This window comes from Petromyzon marinus, chromosome 49, assembly GCF_048934315.1.
Source record: "Petromyzon marinus isolate PM22_M1 ecotype Great Lakes invasive population chromosome 49, UKy_Petmar_22M1.pri1.0, whole genome shotgun sequence".
NCBI lineage: Eukaryota > Metazoa > Chordata > Hyperoartia > Petromyzontiformes > Petromyzontidae > Petromyzon > Petromyzon marinus.
In genome coordinates, this window is record NC_133715.1 from 7,696,023 (window position 1) to 7,711,753 (window position 15,731).

The window sequence follows — 15,731 nt, forward strand, 5'->3', positions numbered from 1 at the left end:
GATAATCACCGGACATTTCTGGGCCATTTTTATGACCGTGACGGCGGGAAAAAAACCGCAGCGCATCCAAGAGGAGGAGTGTGGGATGAGGACAGTCAGTCAAAGTAGCGGCACCCCTTCGACCAAACAAAACGTTGAATGTGACCCTGGGTAAGCGAGACGCAAAGCTGCAAGCTCAGGAGAGGGGTCAAATTTAAAGCGTGGAAGGGGTCGGGGTTTACATCGTCCGGTTCTCACTCGCACGCACCGACGCGTGTTTCGCGAGCAAGTCTGTCAATTGGTTTTAATCAACAAATCAACACATTGTTGCACAGCTTATCCAACCAACCAACCCACCCACCCCCCCAACCAACCAAACAATCAATTATAGCCTGTACAGCTTTATAGCTCATCGGATTCCTCCAGTTTAAAATAAAGATTCTTGATTCTGAACCGCCCAACACACACCACCCTATCAACCGCCCAACAAACCAAGCAACAGGCCACCGAACCAACTAACTTCCCAAGCATACCGCCAAGTCACATGCGGGACACGCAAATACGGGGGGCTGCACCGAGGCAGGGGCACACGGTCGCAGACAGGAGGCTGTGCGTGCGACTCACCGCAAAGTGTCTCTGGAAGGCCTTGGGCCCGCGGTACGTGTAGTTTCCGCAGATCTCGCAGTTGTAGTTGATGTTGAGTCCGTGCAGTTTGTAGAGCCAGTAAGGGATGGGCTAAACACAGAGGACACAACGGGGGGTGCGCATAGGAGGAGCGCGCGCGAGAGAGAAGTTAGGCGAAGTTTGACGAAGAAGTGAGGTGTCTCTGACAATGTGGGTGGGGGTACGGAAAGCTCAATGATGGATGAGTTGGGTTAGGTCAAGGGTCAGGGCCATGTACCCTCCAAATGTGATGATGAAATTAAGTGGGAGCCTATGGCCTGTGGGCCGTACGAAACAAATTCTTGGGCTGAATTCGACCCACACCTTTGTGGGTTTCCCACACCAGCCATGGACTCAAAACAGACCCACTAGACTCACATGGATGAAGACCCACTGACACACAGGAAGACACAGACTCAAATACTCATCCGGAGAAACACACTCACAGGGCGACGCACAGACTCGTACAGAGTCCCAAAGCATACCTCTGAGTGTGGACGACACCGTGTGGAGAGACAGGAGGAGAATTATGTGGGTCAGAAGGTGCAAGTGATGCAAGTGGAAAGAAAGAGACGAAGAAAGAGGTGGGGCGATGCAGTGCGATCGGACGCGGTGGCCCGAGGAGCCGAAAGAGAGATGGCGCAGGACAGGGCAACGTGGATAAAGGTTGGCAAGGACAGCGGACCCCACATGAGTGGAACAAACGCGAGGAAAGAGGCGGCATCGTGTGGCATAGAACGAAGAAATGGGTAGCGTTCGGCCCGTGGGCAACAAGATTCCCCCACCCCTGTCGTAGGGGCGGTCACCCTCACCACGCGTGGGGGGGGGCACAGTTGGCTACGCAGAAGTACAACATACATATGTACATGTTGTGTACGTGTCACCTGTGGCTATGAATAAAATCGAAAACACTGCCAAGATCCTCAACCTTTGTATTGAGATTACAAAGGTTGCTCGTGAGCAGGCTTTTATGTTTGGCAATTTTTTTTTTCTAAAGTGTACTGCATCTGTGGATTTCTATTGACCCTGGAAATTGGCACCATTCTTTTATGAAATTAAATGGGCAGATAATAATACTCCTGACCCCCCTGACCCCGTTACCAAGCCCACTCGTGCACTCTCCCGCCTGACGGCCGCCCGCCACGAGCACCTTGCCGTCCCAGCCGAGTGGCAGGTTCTTGGGGTTGTAGATGATCTCGTTCTCCTCGTCGTCGCTGTCGCTGTCACTCAGGTTCTCCTCGTCCTCCTCCTCGCGCTCCTCGCCCGTGCGCGCCTGCTTGCGCTGGACGTTCTCGCGCGTCAGCTGCCGCTGCTCCTGCTCGCGCCACCGCGGCACGGTGGCGGCAGGGGAGGATGCGGCGGGGAGGGGGGGGGGGGGGTGGGGACGGCGGGCGCGCAGAGGTGACGATCGCGCAAACGAGCGCGGGGTTTTATTTTTGCATGCGTGGGCGCAAACGAGCACCCCAGAAAGCCGGTGCAGTGATGGGAGACACAAGTTGGACGCTGAGCTCACGGGCGGACACACCGATTCCAGATAACGGACGCCAAGTCGGTTCGAGCTCTGTATAGCCCTAAGGGATAGGCGACCACCGCCCACCGCGCACCAACAAGTTTGTCAGAGGCGGTGTGGGGCGAAGTGGTCGGCAGCCGAAGGCAGTGCAGCAGAATCCGGCACAACCACCCCACCCACCTTCTCCAATCAGCACTGCCCAGTGTGGTGAAGTATGGTCAAGTAAACCATTACTGAGCAATCGGATTGACATAAAGGGAGTCCGAAATTCCACAGAGGGGCATGAGGTCGCTATTTATACAACGTTGCTCGGTGTGCCGATTGGGCCACACCGCAAAGACAACTTGTTCTTGCCAATAACATCTGGAAATGTATCGGAGTTTGTTTAACAAGCCCGACTCACTGATGAGACCCATAGGGATGAGACCCATAGGGTTGAGACCCGTCCGGGGTGTTTTTGTTTTCTTGATAAAACTCATGCAGCTTGACGACATTCTATCCAGAAAGCCAATAGGATAAATTTAATGAAATTTTTTTTTTACACTAAAAACCGCAGGATTCCCATGCTAGAGGTCTGGTGGGGGTCAACAGTTCCATCCAACAACCATCGTGGTGGGATTGGTGTCATGGTAAGAGCACGGAAATACACTACGATCCCCCTTAGTGTGCCGCTGGACGGGAGGTAATAATAGTTTGGGAGGCTTGACGACGTTATTGGCGACGTCATCGGCATCGTCGTCAGCCGCGGCACGGAGTGGAGGGGGTTACCAGCCTTCGATCTGCAGGAAGTGGTGGGTGAGGGTGGGGTTGCCATCATGTTTAAAGGGGCCCAAAAAATAAAAACAATTTAAATGCGGTCTTTGAAAATAAACAATAAAGGAAAGTCAACTAAAAAAAATTACATTTAGAAAAATATATATATTTTTTAAATAAGATTAACAAAACTGATGAAAAAAGACAGTGCCCAAGACGAGTGTCATGTTATAACACGAAGCTTGTCAAAAACTTTTCACTTTAAATATAACCAAAATCAAGCCCCAAGCGTGAATTAAATTTGAAGTTACTTTGAATGAATCACTGCCGTTGAGTCGTTGACGCCTCTTAATATCTTGCATCTCATCTCTACCGTGCATCATTTTGGCGTCTCTGAAAACCGTACGTGTCGGCAGGCCACTCACTCGGTGACCCATGTCGCTTATCCCACACGTGGCTAGCCGGGGGCCCGCCAGTTAATCAGCCCTGCGCTACAAATAAGAGCCAACCGAGTGGGAGAAGTAACGGCCGAACCCGCTCGGGGTCCTGTCCATCAAACGGGGCGATAAACAACACCCGGGTCCTGCAAGACGCTCAGAACAGCCATAAACGTCAGTGAAAAGGCTGCGGGCCAAAACTGTTACAGTGTTACTTTACAAGTTATTTTTTATGCTGCGTAAATATCCCCTTAATAGGAACACATGCGCGTGATATATTTTTTACGGCATTCCGTGTTATACATTTAAAAAAAAATCAATCTCTAGCCGACGACCCTCCTCGTGCCCCTCCAGACCTTCGTCGACTGCCCGCCCATCTGGGTGGTGGCGGATGAGGGGGATAAAGAGACGCAACAAAGGAAAAGTTCGATGAAGGGAGCCGTCGGCAGTGTTACAACAGCGCGGGAGGGGGGAGAGGGAGAGAGGCGGGGGGGAGCTCGGCAAATTTGACAAATTCAGACGTGCACTGCTTCCACCGCAGGGGAGAGGAGGGGGGGCGCACTGCGGAATATTACGGTGCGCAAAGGTTTATTGTACGATCGCGAATCTACACGCGCGTGCGACCACGCTACCAAAAAAGTTTCGTGTCGTTATCAGATGCCTCGCCCGGCCGACGGACTCGCGGTGATTTTTTCCGCAAGCGCGAGGGACTTCGCAAACAACTGGATTCGTTTTTCAAACCTGCGTATCGTTGTCTCCTGCCTGGTATTAAGAGTGCCAGGGCCCGGCTCTCTTACCCCCCCCCCCCATCAACAACAGACAACCTTAAGCCAACCCACCGTCCCCCTCCACCGGCCACCGCCCCCCCCCCTGCCCACCCCCCACCACACGCACCCTCCCGCGCTCAGGCAGTGGGAAATCAAGATTAGGGATTTTCCGGGGCAAAAGGATTATTTCCACGCAGTCCACAAGCGCCATCAACTGTGGGATTTGTTGAGAAACGCGCCAAGTAGGCGCGTACACACAAACACACACACGCCTTTTATTTATTTCAACCGTGCGGTTTTTTTTCCCAATAAAAGAGTGATTTAAAAAATAAACAAGGGGGCAAACGAAAGCGGTGGAGAGAAGGCCCGGCGTTAAAACACCGGGCCTCTCCGAACGAACGGAGCGGTTGCGGCGATTTTTATTTTATTTTTCTTCCCAGGGACGGTTTTGATGCTCCGCAAAACATTCACGGCATAACGAGCACGGATGTTTTTAACATTATAACGTTAAAAAAAAATTCCCAGCGAGCAAGGGAAGAAAAACGCCGCCGGCTAAACTGGCAGAATATCCCACACAAAAGCTGCCCCGTTTGGACGGAGGCGGCGGGGGTAGAGGGCGAGAGGAGGGAGAATCATAAAAAAAGAAAAAAGCAAAAAAAGAAGAAACGTTCCGACATAATAATCCACCGCCTGCGGGGAATAAAAATAACGTCATAAATTCTAAACCGAGAAAATGGAACCAGATTTTTTTTTTAAGGGCTAATTTATAACAGAGGGGGCGACGGAAATGTTTGTCCGATACCCCCCGAAACAGTGCTCTTTCGTGCTCCCCGCTAAAACGGCGGGTTTTGGCTGGACTGACCGCACTAACAAGCGGAAAATAAGAGGCACAGACAGCTTGCCAACGTCAGCTGAACCATGAAAGACAAAGCAAAAATGAGATCAAATTTTATGGCCGTACACACTCACTCGCCCGCCTGCTGCCTCACCGCCCCCCCCCCCGCCCCGCCCCCCCGCCGACTACCGCCGTACCAACTCCCCTTCATCCCGGCCCAGTCCCGCACACCGACCCACCGTCAACGGTTGCGTTGAAACGTCCAACAGTCTACCACCTTCCGTCACGGTGCAATTAAATTACAGCGGCGAAACCGGCTCCCCGCGGTTTGCGCGTTTTGTTTGATTCGCTCACGGCTGTTGTGCTGCGTGCACAGGTAAGCCGGCTGGCTGGCCGGCTGGCTGGCAGCAGAGGGGTTTACGGAGACCCGAGGAAGGAGGATACGCGTGAAGGGAAGGAGGATCTTACCCCGAGGATCTCTGCGTATTCATAAATCTGTGCCTCCAGCAAAGCAATTTCCTTGTTTCTCTCCATGTCCCTGCGCTCGGGCACACGGCAAAAACACGCACACACACGCAAGTACACACACACACACACTAGGATGAGCGCCGAGCGCCGTCGAGTGGGACAGACGGCGCCCTCCTCCGTCCGCCGCTGCCGCCGCCGGCATTAAACCAGCTTCAATCCTCGCTATGCAGCGAGCCGGAAAAAAATCAACAACCAACCGAACCCTCCGTGCCCCCAAAACTCCCACCCCCACCCCTCCCCCCCAACACACCGCCAACCCCAAAAATCTCCCTCCGGCTACCCCTCCCTGGGAGGCGAACAAACACTCTCCCACGCACGCCAACGTCGCCACCACCAATCTCCTCTGCCCACCGGCGTAGCGACAGCTGCAAAGTTATCGGCTCTCACGGCACGAGGAACTTGGAGCAGCAGGAGGAGCAATGCCAGTTGACGATCGCGCACCCGTGGTGCCTGTCGCGCGAGCAGGAGATGGGCGATGCGTGCGTTTTTTTGCTTGGGAGTCCACCTTGTGGGCGCCACGGCTGCGAGATGTTAACTACCTCGCCTGGTATGCAGGAGGTCTTGGTTTCGATCCCGACCCTGACACTGTTGTATATTTGGAGTTTGCGTGTCTCTCTCGCTGTGCTCGCGCGTATTTTTCTCCCGGTCCTTTTAAAATCAACATCACCACGCGTTTAAGAGTATTTGGCTGCCATAAATTTCCACGTGATAAGCCGCTTCATTGAGCTATCATTTGTGGCTAGGCCGCTTCTGAAAAAGACCAATATAGCTTAGTGGGCCTTCCCTGGTAAAACAAAAAATAGTTTAGTTTAGTATGTGCGATATGTCAGAGCATTTACTATTGCCACATTCAGAGCCGAGCCATTGCGGGGGTCCAACACGGTATGGGGTAGCTTTCCCACTGGCTATTTGCCGTGCCAAACCAAACCACAATACACTGGCCACTCAAGACAACTGATTCTGGCTAGGGGCCAAGCAGGGCCAGGGGCAGTGGCACGGCTCGGCTTCTGCAGTGGAAAAACAAACTGGCACCCCCTGACCTGCACCGAGCTGGCTCTGCACAGTCACATCACAGCTCAGTTGTCGAGTGGAAAGAGAGGAATTAGATTCGAATTTGTGCAGCTGCACATTGCCTGTATGGATCTTCGACTGTTCTCAGCTCGTATGCACGATAGGCTTTCTTTCCAGGTTCTTAATTTTCCTCCTGCATGAAACCAAACTCGCATTAGCAGAACTGGCAAAGGTGTCGAACCTCAGCGAGACTTCACTGGATAACAAACAACGTTAACGTACGAATGTATGTTGAACTCCTTTCGCACTGTACGTAGCCAAACCGTGCTAATCGGAGGTGCGACATCAATTCGCGGTTGGCAGCCAACTCAACGGTCGATCCGTCCCGGGATGGGTTCGATAAAAAAAAAAAAGTTCCACTTTTTTGCTTTGCCACGTCAACCGCGGTTGCCATTTCACAGATCAACTCGTCCCCGCCATCGGAATGTGGAATTTCCACCAGCGGCTCAGGTGGCAGCCAATGGAAAACGAGCGCAGCCCCACTGCTCGTGCGAGGGAAACAATTTGACCTTGGCTTGACCTTGGGGGAGGGCGGCGTGGGTGGCAAGCGCCCACGTGTCAGCTGCCACCACCCACAGGGGGTGTTAAAGTGTGAAGCATACTGGACGCCTTGCGATACGGGACACCGTACATGGTGAAACTCGAAACGTCCTCTCACGCGAGGGTTTAGCACAAGTCACGCAGCAGCCGCTGAGGCATCGCCCCGTGAACAGAGGCCCGACGATCCAAACTCATGCCTGCCTTGCACGAACAGCCCTTTTTCTCAATCCACTGCTGGATGAGGGCCTCACCCCCCCTTCCACCACCCCCCCCCAAGCCGTGTTGTTCGTGGGGGTTACGCGACAATATTTCACCAAGCCTGTCAGTGCGGGATGGTAAATCCGGGAGGCATAGCAGTGTATTACAACCACGGATTTTGCTGCACTGCGCGCTACTGACAGCGTAGTCCTCAGGCAGCAGCCTATGACACCTGTTGTATGCATGGTGGTCACCATTCCCAAGCAATGGCCAGGCTAAAAATCTGATTAGCTTCCGAGCTCCGATGAGATCGGGCGTATTGTGGGCTATTTGATCACAGGTTTAAAAGTAACGAGAATAATTTTTAAATAAAAACAATACCCTTTTAACTCAGGAAAGCATCAATGGGTCTCAGGAAACTTTAGGCAAATTACGTAAATGAGCACTAAGCTCCTCACGGCAGAACACTGGGAAAAAGCCACCATGCGTAACAGCTCCGCACAGATGCATTCAAGAAATCCACTGCTGGAATGCCATCTTATCGTGGATGTTTCTGTCAGCATGTAACCGTTGCACTGCTAGGAATAGCCTTCCGTCCATCAACTTCCATTCCTTCTTTTCCTTAAAATAAGGCACCCTCCCCCCCCCCCTTTAAATCTATATTGAAAACTAATTTCTTTAGGACTGACTTTAGTGTTTAGTTTGGTGCCCTTCCCCCGCACCTCCCATGAGCACAGTTGGCTACGTACGGTGCGAAAGAAGCTCAGCATACATACGTACAAACCTCCACGCATCCTTTTATTCTCTTTCTTCATTCTTCCCTCTCACTCTCCCCTCTTTCCTTTTCTACCCTCCGCTTTTCCAATATTTTCCTAAGCGCCAACAACAAGGGACTCCCCCCCCACCCCCCCCCCCTCCTGGAGCGCCCCACGCGATTATTCCGGTTCAGTCCACGCCCCGTGTACTCCCCGCCCCGGCCCCCCACCGGTTTCCGTTGAAACAGATAAAGCAAAAATAAGGAGACCAGACGTCCACCCGTTCACCCACGGTGCTGACCGCTGTGCAGAGGTGACGCAGGGGGCAGCCGCGTCAAGCCAGAGTCGGTGACAGAGAGAGAGAGAGAGAAAGAGAGAGAGTGGAACAGCTGAACGTCAAGTTAAATTTGTCCCATCTGGCCCCGAGCCATCGGACCCTGGTGGGGAAGTGGGGGGGGGGGGGGGGGGGGTGGGACCATGCACTCACTTCTTGCTGCCCTTGGAGCTCTTGGCCTTGGATTTGGTGAAGAGCGAGGGGTCCAACGACTCCAGGGACTTCCCCTTGGTGCTGAAGAGGCGCTGAGCTCGCTCCTCTAGAGTGCTGACGCACATGTAAAGGAAAGGATAAAGACCCCCCCCCCGCGCTCACCGCCCCCCCCCCCCCCGTGTGTGGCCTTTAGCAGACTGTTGGGGCAAGTGCTGTGGCGGCGGGGAAATTGTGGTGTGGTCAGTACTATGCCGGCCGCTTTCTTCTCCGCCGGTACTGATGTTTCTACACACCGCACCGGGCGCTCATTTAAGGCCGAGTTTACTTGGCAGAAAATATCAAACGGCAAAGGTGCAGCCCTGCAATTGTTTACTCATGCAACTGCTGCCAGAAGGGCGTCCACTGCTAGCTGTATAGAACCCCCCCCAAGCAGGGGTACGTTAGCCTACTCTTCCACAACCAATCAAGACATCTTAGTCGAGTCGGGATTACCCACGCGCATCCACCCCGCCCATCGACTAACTGGTGTTCCCCATTGTTACGGGTGGGTGGACAGAGGTGGGGGCGGGGGGAATCAACTGCCGAGCCAAGGGCCGGGATGGCAAGGCCAGCGTGCTGACCATTACATCATGGCGGCGGTCTCATTAGCGTACCGCATCGTCGTTCCCCTTACACGAACATTGAGAAGTCGTTTGCGTACAAGGAGCGCGACGTGCAAAACCAACAACATTCTCAGACGCGCGCACGCAGCTCGGTGCGAGCGCGCAAGGGGCAGACGGATCGACGTCCCGGGGCTCGGGCCAAATCACACGCATGTGCGCGGCATTTAACTCGAAAACAACAAAAATCCCGCGGAGATGAACGTCTCGGTTTTTTTTTCCCCGAGCTAGGATTGGGGTCCCCAGAGCCATCGTGAGACCGCGAGTCTCTCTCCTCGCCCTCCCCCACCCCCCCCAAACGTTTCCCGGTAGAGCGTAACGTGCGTGCGTGAGTGTGTGTACGTGCGTTAACTTGAATGGGGAGCGGTAGCGTAGCGGTTAGCACGCCGTGCTTCGAACCCGGCGACCCGAGTTCAATTCCCACTCACGGCCAACACCAGCAATATTAATTATATGACTCGATCCTGGGCCTCCCCGAAGGTCGACTGGGCCTCCAATGAGTACCTGGCGCGGTGTAAACATCGCCGTTGGGGAGACAAAGGCGGGGTGTGGTGCTGGCACCCAGTTCGTGAACCGTGCCGGCCTTCATCGGTGCTCGCGAAAAGCACTTGCCCCAACAGTCTGTTAAAGGCTATAGAGGGGATCTGTCCTTGCAGGGGTGTCGTGATTTGGCGCACTGCACTATCAACCCGCAAAACGTAAGTTCGATTCCCGGGCCATGGCTGAAAGTGATGTGAACCAGTCCTGCTCTTCACCACTACACCAACCCACAAATGACCAGTGTGGTTAAGCACGGTCTAGCAACCCCCGCATGACCAACATGACCTGGAGAGACAAAGGTGGCATCATTCCGGCAAACACCACCCACTTCGTGTGGCGTGCGAGCCTTATGTGCTCTTAAAAAGCGCTTGCCCCCAATGCTCTGTATGGCTAGAGGGGGGATCTTCATCTCTGTCATGAGGACAAGTCCCAGTTTGATAGGTAATACAATTATGTACGCTTTCCCCACACAGGAAGGCAGCCCGACAGCACTCATAAATTTAAAACAAAGTGCCGCAGCAGCACTTTTGCTTTGTAAGTACAAGTCAAGCGGCTTTATTTTTCATTTTGTCAACATCATCATCCGTGGTTATTGTCCGCCTGGTGATGACGACAACGATGATGATGATGATGTTTTCGCTCCCCGGTGAAGCATTTGCTGTCAGTAGACAGTGCGTCTGCCCACCCTGCTAACACTCAAGCCACGTGTCAAACGATTACATCGTTGACATTAAAACGCATTCGATTATCAAATTCTTGACTTTTCAAAAGACCGATAGGTGATTCCGTAACGAACCAACAAATCTAAAATCGATTAGTAATAATAATAATTTAGATTTATAAGGCACCCTCAAATAATTCCCAAGCCTGGGCACCATGCAGAAAACAGCCCGGTGCTGACCCCAGGTGACCTATATTCATGAGATCGCCACACTTGGCATCATGGCATTCATTGAGTAAACTTGGGGACTTACCCGCCGCACTTTAACCCCAGTGCCATGAGGGCGGACTTCAGTCGATCCAGACCCAGGGAGGCCAACTCCTGTGACACAACAACACGCAGCAATCACGTGAGCACCGATTCCTTTACGCATAACAGGAAACAATCCTTTACGCAATGACTTTACCAGCACAGGCAATAATACTCGAGACAACTCGGAATGCCCTGTTCACCAGGCCTAGCGACGATTTAACGAACACATTTTGTTGAGCTGCTGCTCATAGCGGCGGTGGACAAGCACGAACAATTATTTAAAAAAAAAACCTCAAATTCATCGACACAATTGCCCTAATAGGAAAAGTGTATAAAATATACGTGAAAGTTCAGACAACTGTCCTTCTTCATAGCAAATAGATCACATGCGCAAAATGTCGCAAATCAGAAGCGCTACGAATTGTCATCTTTTCTTATATACAGTTTTCCTTTTATTGACAAACATGTCGAGCATCAATTATCAGTGATGTTTTACGTGAACGGCATGTTACGTCAATTTACTGAACTTTAGATAGTTTAGGATGTAGTGGCAACGTCCAAAACAGGCAGCCAAAATGCATGGAAACAACAGGAGAAAAATCCTGCACCAGTCTATCCGGCCGCCTCGTCCATCTCGCAATAGCTTTGGTCTGCGATGCCCACGTGGTGCAGTGGACGACCTCACCTCCCAGGAGGAGAAGGCGGAGAGGTCCAGGTGAGCTCCCGAGTGAGCGAGGGCGCTGCTCGTCTCTTTCTGCACCCAACAGAGTCACGTGTCGCCAGTTCAGCCACACGGGGTGTGGGGGATAGCAGGTGCCAGTTAGCGAGCATCTCTTAAGGCCGGGAATAGCACAACAGGGGGGGGGGGGGGGGTGTGGTGTGGTTAAAAAGCACCGTGCACGTCAAACTTTGTCCACGCGTTGCAAGCGTTTATGCATTAGTTCCGTCCGTTTGTCCGCAACGGGTGGACGCACTATAACTCGTGTAAAGAGACTGCGACAATTACCAAACTTTAGGTTGTTTTGCCATTAGGGACTGACCCATTGGAAAATTTGCCACATTGATCCAAGGATCGCCCAAAAGCTTTCGAAAAACACAAACCAAAATAAAAAAAAAAGGAATATATTTGCCAATATGTAAAGATGTTGCATTGTCAGCTACCCGCCGGATTCCATTCTGTATACTTTATTTGTTTATATTTATCTTTAGTGACTTGCTTACCTTTCCTATACTTTGTACTCCTATCATTTTTTTCTATAGTTTGTCGTGGTGGCTTTCTGACCCCTGATTGTACAGGACATCTGTGAAAAGATAGCTTCAAAGCTCGGATTATTCCAGGCTAAATAAAGATTCTTGATTCAGAAAGACTCCAAGTTGGTGCCCGTAGTGAAGAGTGGCGGAGAGAGGGGGGAGCGCGATGGACGTACAGGCCAGCCAGGGAACGCTCCGATGTCCCACTTCCTCTCGAGATCCGTTTGGATCTTTCCGAAAAGTTCATTCTGGTCCAGAAGTGGCTTCACACGGTCCGTGTAGTCCTGCAGGTACTCGAGCACCATGTCCAGATACCTGCAGCCACGCAAATGGAGACACAGGCAGACACTCGACGGATCAAGTTTGGATTTCATTATTTAGGGTATTGGGAGTTTTTATTTTTAGGCCGAATTTGACGTTATTTATTTTGTATTCTATGATTTGCACCGATGACATTTTAGTCACGGTCATTGTTTTCATGATTATAAATATTCATCACTGAATTTGTTACTTTTGCATAACGTTTAAAACAGTAAAGTAATAATTTTAAGGAGATTGTTACTTGTATACATATTTGAATAATTCAAGCAAAGCTCACGCAAAGCCACTTTTGGCAGGAAACGACCAATCATTAGGGCCATCGTCTGTTTTTTACAATACAGTGGTCCCTCGTTTATCGCGGGGGATACGTTCTAAAAATAACCCGCAATAGACGAAATCCGCGAAGTAATCAGCTTCATTTTTTACAATTATTATACATGTTTTAAGGCCGTAAAACCCCTAACCACACACTTTTATACACTTTTCTCAGACAGGCATTAACATGTTCTCACATTTCTCTCTTATTTAAACACTCTCAAAGTTCAAACTTTCGCAGATTTAAAAAAACAAGTACAATATTAGTAAATGAAACCAAAGATCAAAACCTGTTTTCAAGCCCAAACATTTTTGTAAATCTGGCTAGCCGAACGCATTCTGTACTCCCTTAGCTAATCAGGACGCAGAACACATGTGCGGTTCTACCTTAGCCAATCAGGATGCCGAACACAATGCGCGTTCATACTGTACGCAGGAAAAAAAAGCATGCAAAATTACACAAAAAAATCCGCCAAACAGCAAGGCCGCGAAAGGTGAACCGCGTTATAGTGAGGGACAACTGTACGTTGAAAAAAAATATCAAGTTCAGTGAGCGCTTTAAATTATTTTTTTGCTTTTATTCACGTAGAACCCAGAGTGAAGACAACTCACCTCTTGTACTCCGTGTTTTTCCGTTCACGAGGGACATCGAAGAGCTGGTCAAATGTCGACAGGTACGTGATGTAGTCGATTTTCTGTCAAAAACACAACACGAGAGAGGTGGAAACAATAGACTTTGGAAGCGCGCAGGATGTCGTCATTGCACAGCTCATGCTGGGAGCTTCTTCGGGATCTCAGGCTACCAGCAAGTGGCAACGTCGGACATCATGCCGAACAACAGACAGTATAACCTAAGCTATGAAAACTATTTTTTATTTTACCAGGTGAGGCCCACCGAGCTACATAACTCTTTTTCAGAAGCGACCTGGCCACAAATGATAGCTAAACGAAGTGGCTTATGGAAATTTATAGCAGCCATATAATATAAATAATGTTAACGCATCTCACAATCACAAGTTGGAAGGCAGCCAGGCGGTGAGCCAGCGCCACCAATTGTCCAAGATCTGCACTCCTCAATATATTAAGCTGTTAAACGCATGATTGGAAAACTGGAGGACTCGGAGAAAAATTCACGTGACCACGGACAGAACAAGCAGACTCCAAATATACAGCAGGCGTCAGGGTTGGGATCGAACCCACGACCTCCTGTATACTAGGCGAGGTAGTTAACATCTCGTCACCATGGCACCCCTGAAAACAGATCGAAGAGCTGTTATTTTTATAGTAAATAACAATTAACGGGTATTGACAACAGCGGTCGCGCCATACACAGTACGATCACGATTTACCCGTGGAAGCCTCACCGAGTATCAAGACCTGTTTTCAGAAAAAGTCGCAATACATTCGTATGATTAAATCTCGGCTTAAAGCTTTCGTCACCGCAAGGAATTCATCCTCTTTGGGTCTTTCGGTAAAGTCACGTAGATAACTTTACCGAAAGACCCAGAGTATTTGTATGATTGGCCAATTTCATTTCATTTGGGAGAAAAACGGTAAACCGGGAGAAAGTGTACACACTTGAGAGGTGAGTAACACACAAAGCATCACACAGATAAGAGTGAATACAATCAAATGCTGTGCTGCCATGTGCTGCCAGCCACCTCACAGCCCAGCGGCTTTTGAGAGTTTTACAAATCGTCGTGTGATCCACCAACCCTTGCCTCCAAAGCGCTGGATCGCAGGCGTGCACCACCGCCACGTGCCAGGCTCAACTCGAGCGTCCTCTCCGCTGCTAGCCTGGAGCACAACGAGTGACCGAATGAACCGACAACAAGGATATCTATCTCTCACCTCGGCTCCCTTGAGGTTGATGAATTTGAGATAGCAGTTGTGCAGGTCCAGATTCTTGCCATAGCCTTCCTCATCGGTGAACTCCGCCATGTCTGAAAAAGAAAAGTCAAGATCGTCAGGACTTAATTTCCACTGTTGTCAGTGGTTAGCGCACTGCGCTCAGAAGAGGGTAAGCCAAGTTTTAATTCCCGGCTATCACCGACATCAGTGACATTCTTGACCACATTCACCAAACCGCACTGACCAGCGTGGCGATGCGTGGCTAAACAACCCCCAAGACCAACGCAGATCGGGGAGGCCTTCATCCTGCAGAGGGCTTACAAAAGTGCTGGAATGATTAACTAATTTGTTGTATGCATACTGAACTTCTTGAGCACCGTACGTAAGCAACCGCGCGAATCAGAGAAATAATCTAATTTAACCGATGAATCGTTACACGAACGCCACACGTTTCGATTGCCGCGATGCAACGGGCTCGGCACGACTAAGCGCTGTGTTCACAGTCCGTGTTTTAGCGCTGCGTACTTTGAGCTTCGTCTGCGGGATTCTCGCGAGCCCTGGCCAGCTCGTCGAACTCCACCGACATCGGAATGTAGATCTGCAGAGGAACACAACAAAACACACACACAAGACAAAGATCCTTCTTATAACATTAACAGACCAGTGGGGCAAGTGATGTTAGCGAGCACTTATGAAGGCCGGGTACGGCACATGAGGGGGTAGGTGGCCAACACCAAACTTGGCCACCTTTGCTAATGTTTGCACACCACCTCAGATACTCATTTAAGGCTGATTCGAACTACAGGAGGCCCAAGACCAGTTTTAATATTCGTCAATGTCATCGATTGCGAGCGGGAATTGAACTCAGGTTGCCGGGTTCATGGCGCAATGCGCTAAACACCACACTACCGCCGCCCACACACAAAACACGAATGTCATACTTGAGTCTCATTAAGAGCAGGGAAGCACAAGCGACGGTGGACGGGGTACGGTCAAACACCAATCGGGGTACGCGAATCCTCGCTGAACAAAGCAGCGGCTGGCTGTGTGCGCGCGAACACGATACCGCGTCCTCGTTTGCGCGTGGACATAACGTGGCTATCGTGGATGCGGCATCACGGTCGACAACGCACGCGACGAGGGTGACGGAACCGTACCTCGTTGGGGTGCTTCTTGTGGAATTCCTTGATTTGCCGCAGACGGTTGTAAAATTCTCCAAACTCGTTGGGTCCCGAGAGGGCGTTCACCTCCTCCTTGCGGAGCCTGCCGATGTTAAACGCACGGCATTCAAGCTAGAC

General features: G+C 51.0%; 1 protein-coding gene across 1 annotated transcript in view; it reads right to left on the reverse strand.

Moving 5' to 3' along the window:
• SF3A3 (splicing factor 3a subunit 3) overlaps positions 1-15,731 on the reverse strand; it is a 39,285-nt gene that overhangs the window by 19,996 nt on the left and 3,558 nt on the right. The window contains exons 4-14 of the mRNA XM_032972884.2: positions 15,591-15,696; positions 14,959-15,031; positions 14,434-14,525; positions 13,195-13,277; positions 12,123-12,261; positions 11,381-11,449; positions 10,697-10,764; positions 8,524-8,637; positions 5,413-5,482; positions 1,793-1,957; positions 604-714 (exon numbers count right to left, since the gene is read on the reverse strand). Of these exons, the coding sequence (XP_032828775.1) occupies positions 604-714; positions 1,793-1,957; positions 5,413-5,482; positions 8,524-8,637; positions 10,697-10,764; positions 11,381-11,449; positions 12,123-12,261; positions 13,195-13,277; positions 14,434-14,525; positions 14,959-15,031; positions 15,591-15,696 (1,090 nt within the window). The remainder of the gene's footprint in view (positions 1-603; positions 715-1,792; positions 1,958-5,412; positions 5,483-8,523; positions 8,638-10,696; positions 10,765-11,380; positions 11,450-12,122; positions 12,262-13,194; positions 13,278-14,433; positions 14,526-14,958; positions 15,032-15,590; positions 15,697-15,731) is intronic.